Source organism: Pelobates fuscus, chromosome 4 (genome assembly GCF_036172605.1).
Source record: "Pelobates fuscus isolate aPelFus1 chromosome 4, aPelFus1.pri, whole genome shotgun sequence".
Lineage (NCBI taxonomy): Eukaryota > Metazoa > Chordata > Amphibia > Anura > Pelobatidae > Pelobates > Pelobates fuscus.
This window is the reverse complement of record NC_086320.1, coordinates 78554821-78579945: the sequence shown is the minus strand read 5'-3', so window position 1 is coordinate 78579945 and position 25125 is coordinate 78554821. Positions and strand designations below refer to the sequence as shown.

The 25125-nt window shown below is 40.2% G+C and overlaps 1 protein-coding gene across 5 annotated transcripts in view; it reads left to right on the top strand.

Moving 5' to 3' along the window:
* STAU2 (staufen double-stranded RNA binding protein 2) overlaps window positions 1-25125 on the top strand; it is a 277794-nt gene that overhangs the window by 155607 nt on the left and 97062 nt on the right. For all 5 annotated transcript variants that reach the window (XM_063451321.1, XM_063451318.1, XM_063451320.1 and 2 more), the window contains exon 12: window positions 1915-2222. In XM_063451321.1, the coding sequence (XP_063307391.1) occupies window positions 1915-2222 (308 nt within the window). The remainder of the gene's footprint in view (window positions 1-1914; window positions 2223-25125) is intronic.

Below are 25125 nucleotides of genomic sequence, written 5' to 3'. Positions count from 1 at the left end.
CCAGAACACCTACATTAAGATGATGCTGTTCTGGTGACTATAGTGTCTCTTTAATTTTCCTAATTTGCTTTTATACTAGTATCCATTTGCCTTCAGGAGAATCACAGTAAAAAATATCCAACCGATGTAGTGGTAAAGCTTATACATCTCTGTAATAGTGCTACCAGTATGGCACTGCTTATTGACATATTTATTTATTTATTTTTATTCTTATTCTTTATTTGAGTGTACAAGGAATCTTGAAATGCTACAGCAGCAAGTACAAAAGTAACAAGTGGTATAGAAAAACAAGTTGCTTGAAATTACATATATTAAGTAATGATATGTTACTTTGCATTTTGTTGGTGGAGCACAATTTTATAACATGATGTAAGAAACATGTTAGGCAATCATGTCTGAGTTTGAAATAACAAAACATGCAATCATTTAAGCAGTACTAGACATGGTGAGTGCTTATATGTACTAAATAACTTGCTAGACTAAGTTGCTTAAAAAATTTGAGATATTTACCACCATAGGCTTATTAACTGGTCTCTAGATGTTGCTAAGACAGTTAGATAGGGCAAGGGTGCAGGATGGGGCAGGTGAACACAAAAACACAAAAATCAACAGTTAAGGAAGAGATGAAGAGGCAAAGAACCCTGTGCCAATGCAGAAACTCACTGCTCTACCAGACTACCCTATAGCGGCAGCTTGATTATCCTATGCCTCTGGCATACAGCCAAAGTCACAGCAGTTGTAATGTGTCCCATGAGCCTCCTTAGATGTCATAGCGCTGCATATTTCTCAAGCCCCAGGGGCCACATGCCTTCCCTCCTGCAGCCAATTGGAGTCCTAGAGATCTAGGGGTGCGATGGTTTTCTCGGGTGCTTGGACAACACGCGGCCCGCTGAATCCGTGGATGGCTCTATCTGGAAACGAGTCTTAAAGCAATGTGAGCAAGCTGCACCACTGGAACTGATCGTGTGAATTGCGGTTCGTCGGCCATTTTAGATAGGCCACGCAAGAGCAACTCGCACTAGATTCTCACAGGAAGCGACTGAAAGGTGAGCAAAGCCTTGCTTGGTGGGAACCGGGATAACCTCCACTGGCCCAGAGGGGGGAGTACAATATCCACAGGTGAGCCTGTGCAGACACGGTCTGGGAGATCGACCACTTCTCCTACCGAGGAGCCACATGAAGCCATAACCAATCGGAGGATGCAGCTCTTCCACAACAGTAGTAGTTGGACCCAGAACCATCTTGGTGCCCAAGAGGTGATATTTGTGCCACTCGCAGAATGTTGATTTACAGGTCATTAATGCCCCTTATAACTCATAAATATGAAGATTGTTCATGGGCTCTAGTCTGTCGCATCCTCTCAGCATGGTGGCTGAGCCCCGCTCCCCTTATTAACATATTTATTAACATCACTGGTATGATTCCCACATCATGTTGGAAAAGCAAATGTTTTTGTAAAACAATGGTTTGTGTTATTTAAAAAAAATAAATTCTTCTTTATTTCTCAAAGTGAGACTTTGGTAATAATACAAACAGCACTGTAAACCGGTAGTAGGGGCACATACCCAATGGTAAGATGTTTGTTTTAAATGTATATAACGTACAGTGGGACACAGTATTACTACCACCTGTGTTTGGAGGAGTTTCTGCTGGGGTTGGTGGTTACAATGATAGCAGACATTTATTCATAACATTGTTTAACTAATGAAAGCTGTGAACTGATTCTTGTTTCACAATGTTACAAATGCTTTGTTTTGTGTTTTTTGTTTCTTTTCTTTTCCAAAACTTCAAAAGATTTTCAAAACCAGTGGAGACTATTTTGGGTTGAAAAGGGCAACTTGTTTTCCTAAAATGTACAGATGAACTTTTGTGAAATTTATTGCATATATTAGAGCAATGTGTCTATTTTAACAGCTCCGAAGGGAATTCTCCATCTATCTCCTGACGTCTATCAAGAGATGGAAGCAAGTCGCAGTAAAACGGTTGCTGCTCCTGGTGTCAACTATTTGTCATCCAAAGAACTGAGCCAGCCATCCAATTCATTTTTTAGCACATCTGTAACTCCGAACTGCACAGCTGCAATTGCCAGAGAGCTCCTGACGAATGGAACGTCCCCAACTGCAGAAGCTATAGGATTCACAGGGAACAGTTTGGCCAGTCCCAATTCAACCGTGCAGCCTTCCAAACAGCTTGAGTACCTGGCGGGAATTCAAGGCTTACAGGTAGGAGACCACTTTCTCCTGTTTCATGTAGAATGCACATGTGGCTTAGTTGTGTGTTTTTGTAATTCGTGTAATTGCAAACATATACACAACTATCTCCTATGACTTCCTGAAGAAATCCAGCAAATGTTTAAATACGTTTTTCCAATACACACAGTTTTAAAAAGAATGATGTTACTTTACTATTGAGAGCTGAAATTAAAATTAATAATATTTTTGGGTCGTTTCTTATTTACGTCCCTTTGTGCTTTTACCTACTGGCTTGGAGGTAGGTCCACCAATGATTGATGTAAAGCATCTAGCAGATACTTCTAACTTTAATATCTATAAGAATATGTCTGTTGTGCCATGCATGCTAATATTGTAAGCATCATTGTAAAGTATTATATAAACCATTGCCTAGCAGATGTCTTTAGTTCGAGTACGAACTGTTTGTTATGCTAAAGCTCACTTGACCTTTTTATTATACTAATTTACATTAGACGTGTCGACTTTGTAAATTAAAACTCTATGCATTTGGTGAAGGTAGAGCTCAGTTGATGTATTTGTATACTTGTACCTTAGAGAGAATGTGCTCAGACATCTTTGGACAGTGGCTTAATCTCTACCTAACGTAGAGCTAGTTATTAAATATTGTATTTGAAGCATGTATACTCCGGCAAGATTATATCCACCTTTTCAGCCTTGCAGGTTGATAATTGCTCTATTTTGTGATGTGCATGTGGAATGAGTTCCCAGCCATGTATTACATACAGTAGTGGTTAGGGTAGGGACAGAGTGACTAATTAAAGAGCACCCCCTGCCTACACTGATTGACTTTGAATGTGTTTCTCATCCTACTGTGGTGGGAATCCAAGCACAATAATGGAGAATAAAATGAAGTCAGAGTCAAGTATTGTGAACAAAAGTTAACCCCTTTTGATCTGATCTGTTAATTAATAGTGCAGTAATAACCTGAAATAATTATTGAAGATATGACTCATCCGCAGTAAAACTAGAGATCGTTATGGACGAGTGAGCTTTGAGCTTTGTACAAAATCTTGGATACCTTCTGAATATGCAAAATAACCGATACTATTATTTGGTTTTAATTGTCCACATAAAGGAAAGTATTAGTCACAATGTAGATATGAAACTGTTAACCAGCCTCAGAGAGAAAATCAGTATAGAAATACCTGCCGCATACATTGCTACAAAGCTATTATCAATATGGGACAGGTACTTGGCAGATCTGCAAAGTCTGAGCAAAATGTTCTGTAATAGCTGGTGGGCCAGCAGTGTAACACTTTAAACAGGCTGCACTTGATACTGTGTGCTTGAGTAAATAACAAACCTTAAAGGACCACTATAGTGCCAGGAAAACATACTCGTTTTCCTGGCACTATAGTGCCCTGAGGGTGCCCCCACCCTCAGGGACCCCCTCCCGCTGGGCTCTGGAGAGAGGAAAGGGGTTAAAACTTACCTTTCTCCAGCGCCGGGCGGGGAGCTCTCCTCCTCCGATCCTCCTCCTCTCCTCCCATTCGGCTGAATGCGCACGCGGCAAGAGCTGCGCGCGCATTCAGCCGGTCTCATAGGAAAGCATTTACAATGCTTTCCTATGGACGCTTGCGTGCTCTCACTGTGATTTTCACAGTGAGAATCACGCAAGCGCCTCTAGCGGCTGTCAGTGAGACAGCCACTAGAGGATTTGAGGGCTGGATTAACCCATTTATAAACATAGCAGTTTCTCTGAAACTGCAAGGTTTATAAAATAATGGGTTAACCCTAGCTGGACCTGGCACCCAGACCACTTCATTAAGCTGAAGTGGTCTGGGTGCCTATAGTGGTCCTTTAATGCAGGTTGAGTTTTTACAATAATGGTACTAGAGACGGGTGCTTGTAGCAACAGGACCATGTTTAGTAGGAATAAGGCAGTGGAGACTGTAATAAGACTGCGGGAATAGCAAGGAAATAACTAAACAGACATTAAATATTCTCAGGCAAAAGTAATGGAGCATAGGAAAGTCCGCAACAGTCAATAGAAACCACAAGAAGCCATCTATTCCATGCCATTTGTAGGGACAGAGTGTGCAGAAATGCCATCTGCTCTGCCACTCTGTGTCTGCTCTGCTGTCAGTCTCCAATCCTTGGCTCTCTGCTTCCTTAAACCATAATGCCAGCTTACACCAGCTAGCACCGGTTTATTGTCCCTACCATGCAAGCTCACCCTACTGCTGTCATCGGGTCCTCCTTTCCTTATTACTCTGCCATGACAGCCTTCTGTGCCCATTAATGCTGTTTCCTGTTGTTGTTTAATGTCCGCTTCCATTTTCTCATTCTCTTATGTCAGCTCCTCTTGCTCATTGATGTCCAATCGTTATTTCCCACCTTCCTCCTAGCAACCCACTTACTCTCAACCTTCTAATCTAGTTCTATCTTTCAGGCACTTCTGGTCTTGCTCTACCTCTCCCTCTCATGCCATTTCTTCGTCTCCCATGTTTACCAACATTCCCTTTCTCTCGCTCGTCCTGCAGGTTTTTTATATATCAGTTCTTCCCCACTTTACAGATGGATATCTGTCTGCCCCAGTGCACTCAATGCTTAAATGGTTTCTCCTAACTTTTTGATAGAGTAATTATTATATTATTCTACGTGACCCCCTAAAATATAATCTCAAAGCGTGTTTTAAAAGAAGATTTACTTACCTCAATCCAGTGTCGGGCGGAGCTCCCTGGCGCGGCTTGGCGCACCCCTATCTGACGTCAATGGAGCTGCGCCGAGGTCCATGTAAAGGCTGCTCGTAGTGAGGCCTTTGAAGGAATTAGAGGGTTCAGCGTGCATGCGCACAGTAGGAGCCTGCAAGAGGAGGGGGGAGAGGGAGGAGGGAATGGAGCAAGAGAGAGAATGAAGTTTAAAAAAAAATAACGGATGGAATTGGAGGGAAACACGAGAACTTCAATGGAGAAGCTTTTACATCTGTCAGCACGCTGCCAACTGATGTAAATTATGCACAGAATTGACATTGGCCAGCCCGGCACAGAGCTATTTGCCCTCAAGCTCTCACATCCTCAAGCCCTCAACACTGCACATCCAGACTCCTACCACTATGACCTCTTCAAAAAGCAGAAGTGGTGATGATGTTTGGAGTAACCATTTTAACATGTGATATGACACAGCACCACACTGGTCGCGTACTCCATACAGTGTGCAGGAATGGTGGAAGTAAAGTAAGCTTCGGTTGCTTTACTTCCCAAATACCTGCCAAGTACTTCTGGTAGTCTGTAAACGTTTTGGTTACCATTTCAATTGCTTGGGCTTAAGTTGTGTACACTGAATTATGCTTCTAACTTGTTTTCATTGTGAGCTTTTATACGTTATTTCATTAGCATTTTTAAAGCACCAACATATTCCATAGTGAGGAGAAAACAAATTACAAAAAACAAGCTTTTATGCACATTTAAAAGAATTTCAGGAAACTGCTCAAACGACCCAACATTATGGTGGATCCCGAATGTCATGTCTCTTTAAGCAGCTTATACTTTGGCAAGGGACCAGTGATGTAATTCCCTTAATTTCTGTGGGAAAATGATCCATCGTCGCTACCTCTACTCTGCAACGTCCTCCTTTTGCTTTGACTAATGATGTGGAAAACGTGCACAATTCTTTTATGGCAGAATCCACGGCATTATTACCTGAACACAATTACAGGATTAACAAAGGATCTCTGTAGTAATAGCACTTACCTCTCATATTATATACGTCTGATTTAAGAAAGACAATGCTCTGACACTGTTACACTGCAAGGCTCTGCACAATTCTTTTTACGTTTTCCCATGCGCTGACGGTGTGAATACGGCGACATCGCGTTTTTTGTGGTGTGTTCAGTGATGCCAGTGGTCGTGATTTGGACTTGTTGGCTTGTCTGTGTGTAATGATTGAAACTCTCTTGTAACAGTTTTTCAGGCCTGTTGAATAATTGAGTAATTACAAATATAGTGTGTTGTTCACACTTCTGTTGTCCAAGGTGTCTTTGTGTACATTGTGGATAAAGCCAGAGTTTAGCACATTTTAGTCATGCCTCCTTTTAGTTGTTAAAAAGACAGGTGTGATTTGTGACACTCTGTTATGTAGTAGGTAGAATTCACTGTCTTTATAAATTCTTTGATATTGTATGTAATGCTTGTTGAGAAAAATGCTATGTATATTCATTTATAAATAGTCACTTTGTTAAGGTCTCAAAGATGGAGAGAGAGTGAGTGCTCTTAGTGAACTAAATTTAATTAACTCTTTAAGTGCAAAATTGTATTTTTTTGTGCGTGTTTGTATGTCTGCAAAATAATGTGTGTGTGTTTGTTTATATATTAGAGGGATGTTTGAATGAGTCAGTATATAAATATAGATTTCCTCTTCTCACAATTGAAATTTTGCTTTAAAATAAATGTTATATTCAATATAGAATATTGTGGTGCATATGGATGACTGAGCGTTGGTACTCCCAAGTAGTACAGCGTATTTACCAGATCCAGGCTCTGATACATGTGAGTTCAGTCATTTAGGAATAGTTGGTTTAAAGTTTTTCTAATATCAATATTATACTACTGATATTTTTTTCTTTTGTATGCGCACCATTGAATATACGCCCAAGTGTTTTAAGAGAATATCATCTTAAAGAGACTGTACCACTGACAAAGTATACTAACTCAATTCCCCGTAAAGAGCCAGGATTGCGGCTCTGGTAAATGTGAGTTTGCAATTTTTTCAAATTACAATACCTTTTCAAGCATACAGGCTTACATTAGTGTTGTCTCTTTTCCTTTTCTTCCTTTCTCAAGGAGATTTTATTCAGAATAAGTGGATAGGGCAACCACCGTAACAGACACCGAAAATGTTAACATTGGCTTATTCCGGAGTTCCTATCGTCTTATGTAATGATGAATGGAAATGCGGATGAGGCTGAAATACTTATATTATTAGCCCATGCTGGAATAAAATAAAAAATCTCTCTATTGATGTAGTCTCTTCCTTTTCTGGGAGGGATATAATCTATATCTCAGGGCACTTATTTTCTACATACAGTATAACAGCTGTTTGAAAACAATTGTTGAAAAGTAAATAGTTCCAACTTATCTTTTGTGAACTAAAATTGACTATTTTGACCTAAAATATCTGGATTTGTAAATTCTGAAAGTAAATAACAGACTACACTTTTTATTTAATTTTTTTCATTATTATTTTACTTTTGCCCTCCAAAACGGTTAATACGTGACAAAGTTTACATTTTTACTTTAGAGACATAGACACAAGTTACAATTCTTTGGACAAAAAATCTTCTATAAAAAAAAAATATATATATATTTTTTTTTTAGATGAGAACCAGGCAGTTTATTTCCAGCAACCTACGAGTGCCTAGTGTTACCATGTAATGCATTTAATAACAAAATGAGTTTGAAGCAAGTTAGAGTAGCTGCTGAGACTGTAAACTAAATCTCTGTGGGAAATGGCTTAGTATGGATCAGGTTTTAGTTACATGCCTGGTAAGGATTCCCCTGATAGAAGGATGTCTGTGTTTTAGGAGAGGGAAAAGAACACACATTTCCATAAAGTTTATACACCTGAGAATGACATGTGTCTGCCTCTGGTTTGGTGGTCAGCGTACAAACAACATCTTTAAAAAAAATAAAAAATAAAAAAAAAAAATGTGAAACTATTTCTATACCCATTAGGAACTTTGAGATTTTTTAACATCAGCCAGAGATTGACAGGCATCCTCACCATGTCAGATTATGCTTACAAAGAGCTGCGTTTGTTTCTCAGAACTTAAATCCTATTAAGTGTTTATCAAAGTTTGTGCAGTTAAAGGGACAGTTAACTAATTTTTTAACTGTGGTTTTTAAATCACACTAAATATACATCAAGCTTTATACCTAGTAAATGCAAAAAACATTTTTTATAAATACCGTAAGTTGATTATCAAGGGGAAGTTATTGTATCAAAATAAACATTAATTAGAGCATAACTCACAATACATGTTTTCCTATCTAATGCTATTTCTAAAATGGGCTATCTAAATATTCTTCCTAAAATTGAGCCATAAAGATGGTTTGTAGCGAAAAGGTTTATAAATGGTTGGTCTAAGCGACATAACTAGAGGTCAGTCAGGTCCTTTTACACTTAAACTTCCACATCATCACTATCAATTCTGTTCTACATGGATGGCATGGAGTGCTCTTAGCTGCTTATTGCCGGTCCAAAACGTGTGTTATTGCTTAATCTGTCCCTTTAATTCCCTGTATGTGGACTATAAAGCACACAGGAGTTGTGAGCAGACACAGAGAGGCCCTCTCCACAACAGTCATACCTACATTGATGGGAAGGATTTCATTTAGGGGAAATCAGCCTAATACGATACATGGCAACATAATTGTTACAATGTGTCCACCCCATGACATTTAGGTATAAATAACATAATTGAACTATTAATCAATAATTATTAAATGGTAAAACATGAAGAAGATGATGTCTCCTGGCTTTTGTTATCCTTTTTAGTGCCTGAGGCCAGTTTGATGTGCAGGGTGGGCAATATTTGCTGAAACATAAGTGAAATTAGTCACTCAGTTGATTCAGCGCACAAAAAAACTCCAACAATTTAGTAGGGCGTAAAGATGAGACTGCTAAATTGAACAAGAAAAATTTAATAAAAATAGTAAAAATAAAGTAATGTAAACAATAAAACTAACACAGGCTTCTCACCGAGCTGGTGTTGCTCAATGTTTGTGACAGGGCAAGAAAAGGGACAGAACGCACGGATGCTGAACACCAAGCTGCGCTGGGTGGGTAGCATTTTGGGTTAACCTGGGAATGCACCACAGGAGCAGTTTGAGAGAGTTCTATGCTTGGGAGTGCATTTTCTACCTGCTAAAATGCTCTTCATGGAGCAAAGAGTGTTTGGTTTAGTGAATCTTCCTGGTTTTTTTTTTTATACAGATTCCTACTTCTTTCCATTCAGCACTCATGGGTATGTCACTGGACACTCCAGGGCTGTTGGTTATGAGAACAGTCTGTCCATAAACGACCAGAAAAAGTCATCTAATTTTTAAAAAGACATTTAAACTATCATTGGGGTTAGCATGTCCTTCTTGCTTCTTCATGCTGTAGGGCTTGTCCCATAGATGGTATCTCCTCAGCTCTCAGGTAGAACTTGTAATCACCCAGAAGCCGTACTGCCCCCCTACAATCTGTGATGAACGCTGTTGCCAGGCTGATCTTTCTCACCTGTCACACCTCTCACTGGCTTCCTGTACCCTACAGGTGTCAATTTAATATACTAGCCCTTACCTATAAAGCTCTAACCAACTCTATCCCCTCTTACATTTCCTCACTGATTCATAGGTATGCCCCCCCCCACCCCCCCTCTGTCTCTCCGCTCTACTGGTGACCTTCTCCTTTCCTTTGCTCGCACACTTACTGCAAATTCACGCCTGCAAGACATCTCACGGGCGGCTCCTTTCCTTTGGAACAGCCTGCCTACCCATGTCAGACTCTCTCCTTTAAGAAGTCCCTCAAAACCCATCTTTTCAGGAATGCTTATGGCCTCCAAGAGTAACTTCTATCTCTCGAACCTTCCTCTCGCTCTCTCTAAAGGGCCACACTCTGCTCTCACCTCCAGTTCTGCTGCTTTCCCACCAAGTCTAGTTGCTGTCTCTCTTAGTACCCTTCCTATTGTGTTTTTATACCCCACCTCCTATAGACTGTAAACTTGTTTGAGCAGGGTCCTCAACTACCTATTGTTCCTGTGACACTTTATTGTCTCATTTAGTTAATTCCCCTTTTATTGTAAAGCGCTGCAGAATAAACTGGCGCTAAATAAATACCAATAATAATAATTGTTATAACCCCTCTTCCCAGCCAGATGGGAGTAATATAGAGTCTGAATCTGTAAGTTTGCTGACTCCCAATTTGACAGACGAATAAGCTGCTGCCCACCGCATCCTTTGAATACATCTAAGCTGCAACATGACCATCTTCTCAAAGTAATTCATTGTTGGCAGCAATGGAGATCAGTATTTTTGCAGTAAAAAACAGACAGTCATTGCCCAAGTATTGCCCAACTAGAGCTGCCAGGAAGTATGAAAACTGCCAGTCTTTTTAAACATGCTGTCAGGATTATATTGATCCAGTACGCAGAATAGTTTCACACCCTAGAACTAACGTCTTGCCGGACTTAAACGTACCTGAGAGTAGTCAGAAAACTGAGGTCAGGAACACAGAACGAGACACATCGATAAGGAAAAGCCAAAAGTCAAGGGTACCGGAAATCAGGGATGTCAAAATGAAGCCAAAGTCAAAAATCAGAAAAACACGATCATGAACACACTCTCGGACCAGCTAGTGGAAACCACGACAGGGCACTGACCAAAAGGTAATTTGGGTTTAAATAACCCTCTTGAGGCTGTAATTGGTTGTCTCTGGCCTCTGACCCCAAAACGTGCTTGAGTGTCTATGACGTGACGCGCACACGTTGACACCATCTTTGATATGGGCGAAGGTGAGTCTCCTATTAAAACTGGAACTGCAGTGGCCGGCGTCTGGGGACCGGAACGTAAGGAGGTGGGGCAGCGGTTTCCTGCCACCAAGGTAAGTATACGATATCTCTGTCGACGTGGCCGCTTAGTTTATGTGCGGCCATGTCGGCAGAAGAACAGGGAGCCGTAACAAATGCAGAACTGTAGTCTGTTGTCTCCCATTCTTCGGATCTGTAATTCATTTTATTTGTTTATATATTTAGGTTTAGTGGCCACCCTTATTATAATTAAGGCAATTTTTGATTTATACAACTCTGCGATATTGATTTCTTTATTTGTGAAACTATATACCTGGCTTCAATGGCCTTCTGTTAGCAAATCAGGAGAATATTTAGAAACTTTTTTTGTTAATTTACCAATATGACATCCTCTTACGGAGTTCTTATCAGTAATTTCTGGCTGTAGCAAGTCAAGTGAAAAGAAAAAACAAAAAACACTTTTCTCTTGGTGGCTCAGTAGAGTTTGTGTTTGTTTGATGGTTTTAGTGATGGCAGACACTTGTGATATTGCTTGTGTTAATAAAGCCAAATGCTTAGCTAGCACTTTTCTGTGTGCCTATTCAAATTAACTTAATTGGATTACACACATTTGGTAATCTCCTAATCTGCTGGATTTACAGACTGTCTGTGATCATATAGGACGTTCATGGTGATTTCAACAATTCACAATTCCAGTGCAAGATTTGCACGATATGCTCTTTATATCCCTGGTGTTAATGAGATTGCTGTATCTACATCTAATATAACTAGTGTCTGTGTCATTACGACTTTTCACCCTCCTTTAACACAATGGGTCTTTTTCTAGTTCACTATAGCACAAAACTCTGCACTCCCTCCTAATCTCCTGTTTTGACTACTGCAAACTTCATATCATCCTTCCTGATACCCCACTGACTTGACCTAATCTCAACAAAATGCTGTCACTGGCTCGTCTCACATGTTCCTTTTTAGCTTTTTTTCTCCCTATCCCATTTTGAATAATGTATATTGTTCGTCCTTATCCCCCTTATAGCCAGATTAGCCATAAGGTGACTTAAGCCAGCTGTCTAGGGCCAGGGTTTAGACAGGAGTCCGGGTAGCATGAAGCTACTTGGCCAACCTGGGTCCCATTCAGCATCCCTATGGTGAGAGAAAATAGAAAGGGACTGGTAACCTGTCCTTGTCCCTGTGGGATCTTAACTTCTTTGATTCTTATGCAGAAACATCTTCACATTTCTGTTCCCCTTTTGTATGTCTGCCCGTTAATTATCATGTCCCATCCACTCTTTTGTTGACTCTGGACCTCTTTGAGAATTTGCATTTAAGACAGATAGATTGCTAATATATTTCTCCAGTTTTTACCCATGATACATTTTGGTGTATTTGTTATTTTTTTCCCCTCACCTTTTGAATTCCCCTTCCACCTATCTGTTGGTCAGACTCGCAAAACCTACAATTGGTTTGCTACTGTCTGGATTCCCATCACTCCGTTTTAACAGCTATGATTTGTGGCATTGAAAAACCAGCCATTTTCAAGATGGATCATCATAGTAAATTGATGTGGAATTTCTAGCAGAATGTATCTAGATGTTAATTAGTTTTTAAAGCAAACACTCTACCCGTTGCATTGGAGACCTACAACTCATGGTTTGCATTTTGTGCTCGTCCAATCACTTGCAACTCTATATATTAAAAAAAAATAATAATAATTTAAAAGCTTCCAGCATAATCGTGTTCTGTTTGAATACACTAAATATGCAGACCTTCAAAAATCAAAGGTCTTATGGAGGAAATACCTCCAGTGGCATCTGACAGCCACGTAAAATGTGTTCTCTGACAAATGTAAACATTTCCTTTTTAACAGAAATGGCAGGTTTTTTTTTGTTTTTTGTTTGTTTAATCTATGCACCAAAACCACAATGTTAAAATCTAGTGGTTTTGGTGTTTAGAGTGTCCCTCCAATGTGTTCTGATTAAAATGGTTTTCCGTAAAACAAATATTCAATATACAATTGCTCTGGGCAATTGCTGCCTCTTGAGTTTAACTCCACTCAGCTAAGCAAACCAGGAAGTAACAAGACTGATAGTCTCCTTGAAAGCTAGGGGTTGTAACAAAGTTAAAGGAGCACTATAGAGAAACAAACTACTTTTCCTGGCACTATAGGCTTATTAGGCTCCACCCCCTCCTGCTGAGCTGAAGGGGTTAAAGCCCCTCCAGCGCTGTGCTCACTTGGCTCTGGTGATCTCTCCTCCCCCTGCAGATGTCAGCTTCGAATGCGCATGCACGGCCAGAGCCGTGCGCGCATTCAAACAGCCCATATGAAAGCATTACCCAATGCTTTCCTATGGACGTCAGCGTCTTCTCACTGTGATTTTCACAGGAAGGCTGAGGATTAACCCTCAATGTAAACATAGCAGTTTTTCTGAAACTGCAGGGTTAAACCTAGGGGGACCTGGCACCCAGACCACTTCATTGAGCTGAAGTGGTCTGGGTGCCTATAGTGGCCCTTTAATTTATAAAAATGTAATTTTCTATAGAAATCTGCACAATTTAAAAAAAAAAAAGAGGACACAATCCTAAATGCTTTAAAGGTTTGGAGTGTCACTTTAACTTTTTTTTGTGTATTGCAAAAACGGGGCAGCACTGATGTGCTTGGGTTAGGCTGGAAGTAGTTGATTTAATGCACAGTAACTGTCTAACTTTCATAGTCTCTCTTCCCCTTCTTGGTAGCCATTACAATGCATACTTTAGCCCACTGCTGAGAACTGGACATACTGATTAACGATTCCGAAGAGCACTATCCAGACATATGTTTTCTTGACACAATGATTGTGTTCTAGATGACTGTTGAGTTGCCTGCCTTTATTTTCCTCTAATGATGGAGTAAGCTGTCTTTCTTTCCATGTGGGTGTTTTTCATGTTTTTCTTAGATTTACTCTGCAGGGGGTGACCCTAACAAACATCAGACAGCCAAGTATCTAGCCAGGTTCCCACTGAGACTGGTAAAACATTATGCTTGCTAGCCACAGCAGCCTCAATCTGACGTGGAGCGCAAATCTTTACAATTCAGAGCACTAGAATGAATACTAAAGAAAATGAAACAATTGCTTGATTTCTAAATTAATGATGAATAAATGATATTTGCAAATATTTTCTAAAAGTAAGCTGCGTTTGGAATCAAAATCTCTAACATGCAATTCAGTGAGGATTTCTTGACTTGCTGACCCTCGACTCTAACACTAAACATTTACACAGACCAACTTCACTTTTTCATGTCATTTTATTTCTCTATAATTAAGATGGGTAGATTTCTATACAGATGATAGAAATCGGAGAGAGTTTTTCACTTTCAGGCATTTTCGAAAATTGCTAACTTGTTTCCCCATAAAACTTGTTTTCCTGGCACTATAGTGTTAATAGGTCCCCCCCCCCCCCACCCTCAGGGTCCCACTCCCACCAGGCTCAAGAGGGGTTAAACAATTACCTTTCTTCAGCGCCGGGCTCCCTCGGCGCTGGGGACTCTGCTCCCTCTTCCAAAGTCATCCGTGCGCGCATTCAATCAGTCCATAGGAAAGAATTTAACGCCTAAAGATTGCTTCTCCGTTACCCAGTGGTGCAGTTAAAGCGGATCTGCCAATTTCATTGGCGTATTTTGCAAAGACCTGAAACAGACAGATTAGATGTGAGTCCGAATTACGTACTTCCTGCTTTCTCACGAGGCTACCACCATCTTCATGATGCAGGCGTTTCAGCTGCCTGGAGCCTTGTCTGTGTTATACTCTGGCGCATGAGTGAGAGCATAACACTTAGATCTTTAAAGGATCCTGCAATACCGCGCCTTTTGCCATAAGCAAAGCCTGAATCCCACAGTCGTCATTGGTGACAGCTGCTGGGATTGAACAAAAGTTGACAGAGGAGCTCCTCCTTTTGCCGACTTTTGTCAACCTCAGGCTTTACCAAAAGGCAAAGTAGTTCAGTGAAATTCCAATGCAGTCTTGATCAACATCTCATAAAGATTATATGTATTGATGAAATACTGAAAAGTGACAGATCTGCTTTAAGGCTTCTTACATGGTATTTGTTGACAAGATGTCACGATTCGGGGAACCAAACACGCTAACACACACAGAGAAATGGCGCTGTACCGGACCTTAGAGTGGCCGGGCTAAGCACACAAAGAATAGTCAGGAGACAAGCCGAGTAAGGGGAACCAGAAGACAGAATAACGAGAAACAAGCCGAGGTCAAATGGTAGGAGAAAGTCACAAAGTCAGATAAACAAGCCAGAGAGTACGTAACCAGAAGCACAAGTTTCAGTAGCAATACTAGCAAGCAAAGACCACAACAGGGCACTGAGAGACAGGAAAGGAAAGTATATAAACCCTGTGTTTAATTCAGATTGGATAATTTCCAATCAGAATTAACAATCACACGTGGGAGATATCTATGCCTCCCACTGTGATTGTAGTGCTGTGACTTTAACGCCGGGTCACGTGACTGACCCCGGCGTTTGTATGTATGCGCGGTCTCCCAGCGTCCAGCGTTATACATGCTGCCGCTGGGAGACGAGAAGGAGGATGCGAGCGCCGTCCGGGGCTGTGAGGACGCCGCTCGCCAACAGGTAGGGGAAGGGGAGACCGCGGGCGGCGAAGAACTGAGGGTGAGTGCTGCAAGCGGATTGCAGCCTCCCCTTACAGCCGCCCGCGGGATCCTGACACAAGATACCATATCTAACTCCGCAGGAGGCAATGTAGTCTACCAAAGACCACAACATATATGTCCCATACTAAAACCTTCCCTTAACCCCACCACTGTAATACCCAAACCCTAGCCCTAACACACACCCAGCACACTAACCCTCTCCCAGAAAATAACATGTTCTATGACAGCAACATGAATGTAATTTATCTATTAAGGGAAAATAATGCCATCTCAGGGTTCTAGAGATACTTATAAACCAGCAGCGTTTGGTGTTACGGCTAATTTTGATGTCTCCTTTATGGAGAGAGATAGTATGAGTAACTATTGTATGTAAGTAATTTGTATTTCTTTTTTGAATTCAGAATTAAGTCTGTATCTCTTTTTTTGTTCTCGGTGTCGGGATATAATCCACACCTTTTGGTGTTGTGGTCTGTTAATGCATTTGCTTTTGTGCCTTGCGAGGGATTTCACACTAAACCTTATGGGTGAGAGAAAGCTCTAAATAATAAATACATTATTGGTGATTTTGCAAGCACAAACAGTTGTTAGTATTTTATTACTAATATAAAGATAATCTGGTAATCAACACCTTTTTGTCAAACCGTCCACAAAAGTTCCTGCTTGTGCCTTGTTGGAATCTGATAGTGTTGGAATACAGAACAGTTAAGCAGGTAATGGCTTTTGAATATTTAATTTGTTTAGTTTATGAAACTCTGTAAGGAATGTTAGATTGACAGCTTTGTGATCAATCATGCATTGCAGGTTAACCACATTTACGGGACATTACTTGATTCAGTTTGTTCTTTTTTTTATTTTTATTTTTTCCTTGTTTCTCACGAAGGACTAAGAATGGGAAGATGGTTTAAAAAAAACAAAACAAAAAACCTTCAAAGTTGGCTAACTTTGCTTTTATTGGGGACTAAAAACATTCTACAGAACATCATTAGAAATCTAAATATTAGCATTTAATATCCACTGCTTTCACTTTGCCACACACTTTAAAATCCCCTGAACTGGCACCGGATTCCTCACTTTATAATACCGAGCTGAAGATCAGAAATAGGTTTGTTTTCTCGCTATGGGAACAGTCTAAATTAGTGAGCGCTTTCAAAAACTGATGTTTCAAATCCACAAGCAGAGCACTTCACACAATGCACGCATCCTTGGCTGAATTAATTCTTTCATTTTTGTTCTTCCAGTTCATGTTCGTACACTTAGCAGAGTCACAGAGCCAAAAAGTGAAGTTAATCATAGAGAAGTGTTAACAAGACATTAAAGCGAAGCATTTCTCTAAAAATGCAAAGCTTAATTGAGTGTTGCTGGAAATGCCAAAAGGTTCACACAATACCCAAGTAGGTCAAAACACATCTACATTATTAGAGCTACAGATCTTTAATGGTTCCATAGAAACATTTATCTAGAGTTAAATATATGGGTAGTCTGCCACATCACATGGCCATATGATGCTCAGCAACAAATTACCCAATATCCATGGGTAATAACTCAATTTTATACGCAGAGGATTAATCTCTTATGTATAACTTAATTTGGACTATATATGGATCTCGTCCTCTAGGCACTCTTTGGACCCTTAATCGGACACTAATGGTGTAAAGCTTTTTGTCTAACATTTGTTATTTTGCCTCTGCAGTCTAACCGAATCCCCATATTTTTTTAGTAAGACAGATAAACAGATTGATTGATTCACCCAGCGAAACTAGCAACAAAGTAGTTATGACGATTTTCTAATGTACCCAACTTGTTGTTTATAGGTATTCTGCATGCTAACATTACCAATGGATAACTCAGAGGGAAATCTCAAATATTTTGTTATCCTGAAAATAGGATATGAAACTTGGTCCTGTCTTCGGTCAGGCCAATATAGGATATGCTTATTGGTACTAGCTTAGGTCAAGGGTAATAGGGATATGAAAACATCTGACTGTAATCCTTATATAACAATCATATTGTAGCACTGCAGCTTTCCTACAACTCTATAGAAAACTGAAAACTAGTTAGTGCAAATACAATGCATTAATGTATAAATTAATCAATCCGTGCATTATTTATCTAGATTCTTAAACTAGAACAAAGTTTTATCTTGTTATCGACAATCTTTTTCTGAAACCAAAAAGCAAGTACACAAAATGCCTGCTGTACAGCATGTCAGATTTTATCACACCATGGGTGTTTGCCCTCAGTTAGGCATTAAATGTGTAGTAATTCACAAACTTCGTGTATTTTGTCTCCCTCCTAGATTTCCATGTGAAATCCTTTGAAATGATGCACTGTTGTAAATTCTGCGTGCGTATGTATTGTTGGCTCTCTCACTGATCTCTTCGAGTGTGAAACGATATATGAAGATGGAGTAGTATACAGTAGTACGATTCATTTTTGGAGCCATATTGGGTTTCCCGGTAGTGGGGCGAGCAACCCCCTTGGTGTGAGGAAGGGGAAGTTTCTGGACTGGAATATTACACAGTTGGCATTTTGTATATCTTTTTTTTTTTTTGTGCATCAGATAACAGCATTCCTGCAGGCATTTTCATATTGTTACAGATATGAGGCAGTGTAAACGGCACATTTTTTTTTTTTGTTGTTAATGACATGAAAGGTACAAACATGTGTAGTTAGGATGTACATGCATGCTTGGATAGGCATTAGAATTACATAGGCGGGTATACACAAGCTTATAGTAATGTATGTGGGTTACTTCTTGGTGTACATTAAAGTTAATGAGCTTTTAGTGCTTGATTGGTACATAGACTTATAACAGAAAAGCAGTGTCAACAGCAACGATTGTGCTTCATTGCTCAATATGCTTAAAATTGCTTAGAATATTCTTAGAAGACGCTTAAAATACGCTTACAGTAACCACCCCATGTTAACCCAGTGACAGTCAGGTAAGAGTGTATGTCCGCATTCAGAATGACCCCTTAGTGTGCAGTGCAGTATGTTGCAGTGTGGCAAAATGCTTAATGGCTGCCTCTGTGCTTATAGTCCCATTGGGTGACCTGAAAGGGGGGTCGCAGTTCCGTTCCTGGGCCACTGGTAGTCCAGCTGAGCACCAGTCTTGGGCCTGTGGTGAGTCCCGGTTGTAGTGGCTGTGGGTGGGTCAATCCTTTGTTTCAAGCTCCCCACGGGGAACTGGGCTGTGTGCCAGGTTGGTCCGAGGCCTTGTGTTGTGTTCCTCCTTCGGGTTCAAAGTTGCGCTGGTGTGTCAAGCCGCCACGCTGCTCCTCCTCAGCTTGTGCGAGGTAAGTTTCTTTAGTCGGTGCCCTTGTTGGTGCGGTCGTTGTTCCCCCTGTGTGAGAGCAGGAGAGGAGGGTACGTCCGGCGGCCCTCACTTCGGGGGTGCCGCGTGGTCTCCGCCATTTTGGGAGCGGACTCTCGCTGGTGTTGCGGCACTTGTCTAGGTCACAGGGTGGGGACCGGGATCACCCCCGCCGGTCCATAGGGGGAGGGAGAATAGGGCCAGACCCGCCTAGCCTTGCGTTTCAGCTATACCGCTGGTGGGCAGGATAGCTGGGCGGCGGCCGTCCACCCCACTCACCGCCCGGGCGGTCTCCATCACGGTCGGCTGGGATCGCCCAACCGAGGGACTAGAACCGTGTGGCAAGCCTCACCTCGGGACCAGGGTTGCCTCACGAACTGGGGTACAAGTTCCTGGCTGGTAATAAGCGTTTTGCCGATCAATAGGGCCATAAATTCAAGCTTTTTTCAGGAGCTCTGTCTCCATGTTTCCACTCAGCATGGCGGTCTGGCCCCGCCCCCTTGTATATCTTTTTGTTTCTGAAAAAGGTTGTTGAGAACAAGAAAAGAAACCGGAGAATTTAGGATCTGGATATTTGGACACCGGCTGAGGTCAGGGAAGTATAGGTAATGATAGATACAGGGAATTACAGGTAGATATCGGATCTGAATGTAGGTACAGATTGAGGTCAGGAGAATATCGGATCTGAATGCAGGTACTAATTCATTTCAGTTTCACAATCCAGTCAGAATCCTAGAATGTTTTGGTGAGTATTTACCTCTATGAAGCCTGTTGACAGTCCCGTTGCTTTCCTTTCAAGCATATGGGAGAAGAAATACTGTTTAATTGCCCTGTCTGGGTGAAATAGCCGCCACGTTATTTACAAGGGATGGATGGGATGTGCAGCAAATCTTTTCATTATATCTGCGGCATTTATAGGATTGTATAAATTCAAGCAAACTGTTTCAAAGTGGCCTCGTCTTTTGTTCCTACTCTGAGGTCTTGGCCATTTAATTTTAGAGATTTGTGATGCCAGAGAAAGCGCCTTGGCTTTTCAACACGTTTTTTACTGCCTGATATATTTCTGTCCTGTAACTAAGGGCTCCCGCTGTTTTCTGAATCAGACAGAGCAGTTTTTGGATTTGGGAACAAGACTGCCACTTTGTTAATCAATGTTTTTGCTGCTAACTTGACCCTACAAAACCCCCTTCCTCAATCTCATTTACTCCTAACCTAATAAATGTGCTTTGTGGGAGAATGAATGAGGCAGGAGACTTGCCAGGCAGGGTTTCTTTCAAACTGTGATCCCAAATCTCAAGTGCTCATGGCTGTTTTTGCTTTTTAATTATGCTGATTTATCTCGCAACTAATCTAACATGAAAACAAAACCATAATTTAATACAGAAAGAATTCATTGCTCAAGACAGCTCTAAGAACAATAGCATTCCTGGCGTCATTATGAAGTTAAACCTGAGTGCAGAACTATGAATTTATTCTTTATTCAGTACATGTAACATGGTTGTACACAAACTCTTTATTTGGAACTATTAGGCAGCAAAATACTATGTCTCCTGCAATCTTTCTATGGTTATTTGTGTGTTTTTAAAAAATAGTTTTTGTGTACATACTGGTTAATTGAAATGTATTGGAGTGCAAGCTTCAGGGATCAGACAAGTAATGGCATGCTCTTCCATACATTAAAAAATCTCTCTTTGTGTCTGTCTTTATCTCTCAGCATATCTTTTGTATTGGTAGTGCACAATAGGTCATTTTTTGACAGTAGGAGTTTAACCTTTTAAGCCTCATTTATGGTTATTCAGTAAACGGAGTTCTTCGGAAATTACAGTGAATTCAAAGTAAGTTTCAAATAGAATGCCAAAGTAGCTGAAATTAAAAAAATGGCCCAATTCCAGCTCAGTTACTTTGACCTTAAAATTTTACATTCACATAGAATTCCCTACAATTCTCATTTTAGTGAATAAAATAGTTGGTGCCTAATGTCTTGGTCAGTGTCCAAGTGTCTAATTGTTTTGAGAAGTGGCTCTTAACTTCTGGGTCCAGACCAAATATTGGGTCATCACACCATTTAATGGATCTCCATAGCTTCATTAGACAAAGGGTAGTCTTCAGACTCCATGTAGTTGTTCACATGTGTTATATGATAGCTACACACTGCAGGACACTCCTTGGTAATGAGAAGAGGCTATGGTGTTTTGCACAATTAATTAATGTTGAATTCTATTGTTTAACAGAATTAAAAAAAAAAAAAAAATACAAAAATTCGGTCATTGTATTTACTTTACAAATGCCACGTAATTTTGGTCTCTTGTCTAACTGATTAGGAACTGTTTGTAACCCAACTTAAATATGAAAGCTATGGAATTTTGTCAACCTCAAACTAGATATGTGAATATTTATATTTTTTGTAAGCATGGATTTATTTTTCTTTTCTTTCTATGCTTGGCAGTGGTGGTTATCCTGCTTGGCAATGCAGATGTTTGGCGGTGGTGGTGACGATACAGGGCACTGCAGATGTTTGTCAATTCATATCCTATGATGCTTAGTCAATGTAGAAATAAATACTTCACAGATAACCGCAGTAGAAAGATAAAATCACTAGTTAATCATTACCACTTATTTACTAAATGGTGAGCTGACAATTTACTTGGGACAGTATTCCCAAGCTTTTCGAAAAATAATGTTTTTTATTTCACGTCTACTATCCGCTACATATGAAGAAGTGGTTGGCCATACATCCTTTGCGTGATCCCATTGTGATGATGACAATCAAAGCCATTGTTATTAACTATAGTAGTAAACATGAGGGAACAATAAAGTGTAATCAACATGAATTGCTGAGGCTGTAATGTATTAATCATGGGCTCTCTGTAGCTAAAGATTGTAGGAAAAGTATGATTGATTTTTTTTCTCTTGAAAAGTAAAGTAAAGAAGACTCTGTGTGGGATTGTAAAATCTTTAAAGTTGTGCAAAGAGACAATAGTGCAGCCTTTGTACTCCAGAAGAAATCAGGAGACCCTAGCATTTCACAAAGGAATGCACGTGCCTTGGTTTTTTTTCCCGAACTACATTGTGGTTTTTAAAGTAATAAACAAAAGAGAGGTACCCAGAGGAATTTGAGGGTTCATTACAAAATGTGACCTGCCTTCTTAGGCTTGCTTTTATCTTTCTGTGTTCAAGCTTCCTTTGGCAGATACAGCTGAGCATTTATATTCATGATTTTCTTTTTTTCTTATCTGACCACGGAGATAAAAGAGAGGTGATCAAGAGAGGGGCAGGCCTGAAGGGGAAACTGCTAGTGTAAAGAGATGTCCTAATCAGTAATTCCCATCTGCCCGCTCCGTGTTAGAAATGTTAGAATTTTCAGAATCTTTCTCTCTTTGTAGGAACATCTGTCTACTTTATCAGCCAGGAGGTTACAAAATGAATTAATCTTAGTTTTAAAGACAAACTGTCCTGTGTTTAACCATTTATAAGCAAGGTTGGATGCCTAAACCTCTTTATTTAGTCTGTTACATCGGTAGATGACATTTTACACGTTTGTTTGTTTGTTTTTTACACCTAAGTACCAAGTTTATTTTTCTGAACACTTATTGCTACTTTAAAGAAAATTTTGAAAATTTCTGAAAATCATAGTATGTGTTGAGGATCATGTAAATACATCTATCAAGACCTTTATGTAACAGTAGAGACTCGCAGGTCTCAGAACATTAATGAAGATCATACCGGGCCATCCAAAAAGAACAGGGGAGATGTGCCCACAATCTTATACAGTAGAGTATAAAGTGCATACACATAACAAAATTAGGCAGAGGTAATGTACTATTGGTCTCCTGTATCATTTCATTTAAATGAAATAAGGATCAGATACACTCACATAATAGGGCCAATTGGATTTACAGGTAGCAAATGTACCCCATGGAAAATTTGTTTCAGGACCTGAACTGCGTATTGAGAGCTGTTTGGTTAAAGCTATGACCGCAAGCGCCCCATATATAAGCAAAGGAACCAACTCGCCCACTTAAAATTTCAGGAGAATAACCCATATGCCACACTTTGCTCATCTCACCACTTTATAAATCTCTGCACTTTTATGAGGCACTATAGTGACATACTGCCTCTAGAGCTGGTCTTGGGCTTTCAAGCATCTGTTTTTTAATATTTACATTTGTCAGTGTTCTATGTGTGCCTCTATTCTGATTTTAAGTGCAATGGCCTGTGTGTCACTGTGTGATACTCCAACACGGAGAGTTTAGGATAGCAAGGGACAAGATAAGGATATAACGTATTACCGGTCCTTGAAATGGCTGGTCTAAACGTCAGACAGAGATAAAGCGTAATCAGACACGAGCCTAGGTCAGGGTAACGGAGAGACAGCGAAAAGGAGAACTAGCCAGAGTCAGGTACACAGTAATCAGTCAGACGGGCAAACAAGCCTTTAATTAACATTTGATTGGCCCATGTTATGCCTACGCCCCCAAAACGTGCGTGTGTGGGAGTGCCGGAATGACGTGGACCAATGGGAGCCTGAACCTACTTGTGGCTCCCACTGCCCCTTTAAGAGCGCACTCGTGACGCGAGCCACGCTCCTAGTGTGAGGGGGGCCACATGACCGCTCACTGCACACGGCTCTTCTGGAGGCGCGCGGCTCGAAGTGAGGACCACGGATAAGGTAAGTACCACCACACTGTGTAAGTATGCATTATTAATATGTGTGTGTGTATTGGTGTTCTTGTGTCCATTCAATGTAAGTATATGTATATTGGCATATGTAAGCTTGTTTGAGCAGGGTCCACCTCAACCAGTTTTTCCTGTACCATTTTTTAATTAGCTCATTTATCTTAAATTTCCCACCATATAATATTATAAAGTGCTGCGGAATAAGTTGGCACTTTTTAAATCGCAATTATAATGATATGTGTGTGTACACTGCCTGTAGGTGTGTAGGTGTGTATTTTGGCGTACCAGTGTTTAACCCCATAGGTAAAACCCTGGCTTTCTTTCTCGGTATCAGTGGCCACCCACTTACAGAAATAGTATTTTCGGTGGCAGAGTTGAGTTCCCATTAAAGCAGAACTTTCCGCTGCTTTTTGGGTATGAAAACAGTACACTTTGCAGAATGCTTTCGACATTTCCCCTTGGACTGACTTAAGTAGCTAAAACTTGAAAGTGAGTGAATAGATCGCAGTGACTGCACATGTCGATTAGCCACTCTAGATTATACTCATTAAAAAGAAAATGAACTAGATTCAATAATCTATTAAAATTGCAATAATCATTGTAGCCCTAACAACAAGAGCTCAATTTTCAACAATCTTTATCAAACCTTCTCCAGCACGTGACTTGCACTTTAGAAGACACCAGATAATTTAAACCATGGATATTGAATTTATTGGAAGAATAAAGTTTGCACAGATTGTCCATTTTTAATTCTGTACGGCACTTTAATGGGATTGCTCTGTCTGAACATGTGCGTTAATTACTTGGCTATGTAAATGGGACTAGTCGACCTGCACTTGCATGCTAATACTCTTAAAATCTAACCAGCTTGAGGTACTTAAAAGATTAACAAAGATTGTTTTCAGCAAAATGATAATGCAGACCATTTTACTTTCCATAATTGCCTTTATACAGCTGCACAATAGCCCATATTGTAATGTCATTCATGCGCGCAGGATTTGTCAGTCAGTTGGGGGATAGTGAAGGTATGCAACCACCGTAAATGAAGGAAACTTACAACGGAATGCAATATCAGGACTGGCTAAACCAGAGTCCGTATTGCGTAGAGTGGAAAACAGAACGTTTCTCTATGCAACATAACTACAGTTTGAGAAAATCCAGATCTGTACTATAGATGTATAGATAAACAGACACACATAAACACATTGTTTTAGGAATGAAAGTTCTACTCATGGCTATGAAGAAAAGAATGTTCTTGATGTGAATGGCAGCAGCAAATCAATGATATGCTTCAAATGTTTTTTATTTTTATTTTTTTAAATTCAGAGTAGGGTTTGAGGAAACAATAACAATACATTTTTTTTTTATTAAAGAACCAGTTTCAGTGATTTTACATACAATGAATGTTTGATGTATGGAGATTTGTTTGACTAAAGGTACATCTTTTAAATGAGCTCCATTTTCTGCATCGGGCTCTTTCGATTGCGCTGTAAATGAATGAGGCAGTAGCGCTCGAATTTCTGCCGATAACATCCTGCGAGGTCAACCCGCACCAGACGGTGCATTTGGTAGGGTGCAATTGACAACATTTTGTTTTTTGTCTGTCAAATCCTACTCTGAATTTTAGCCCACCCACTTTTTTTCCTTTTCAAATGTTAAAGATTGCTTAAAGCCCCCAAATATTTGCTATGACCCCCAATCTGTGTGTGTTCC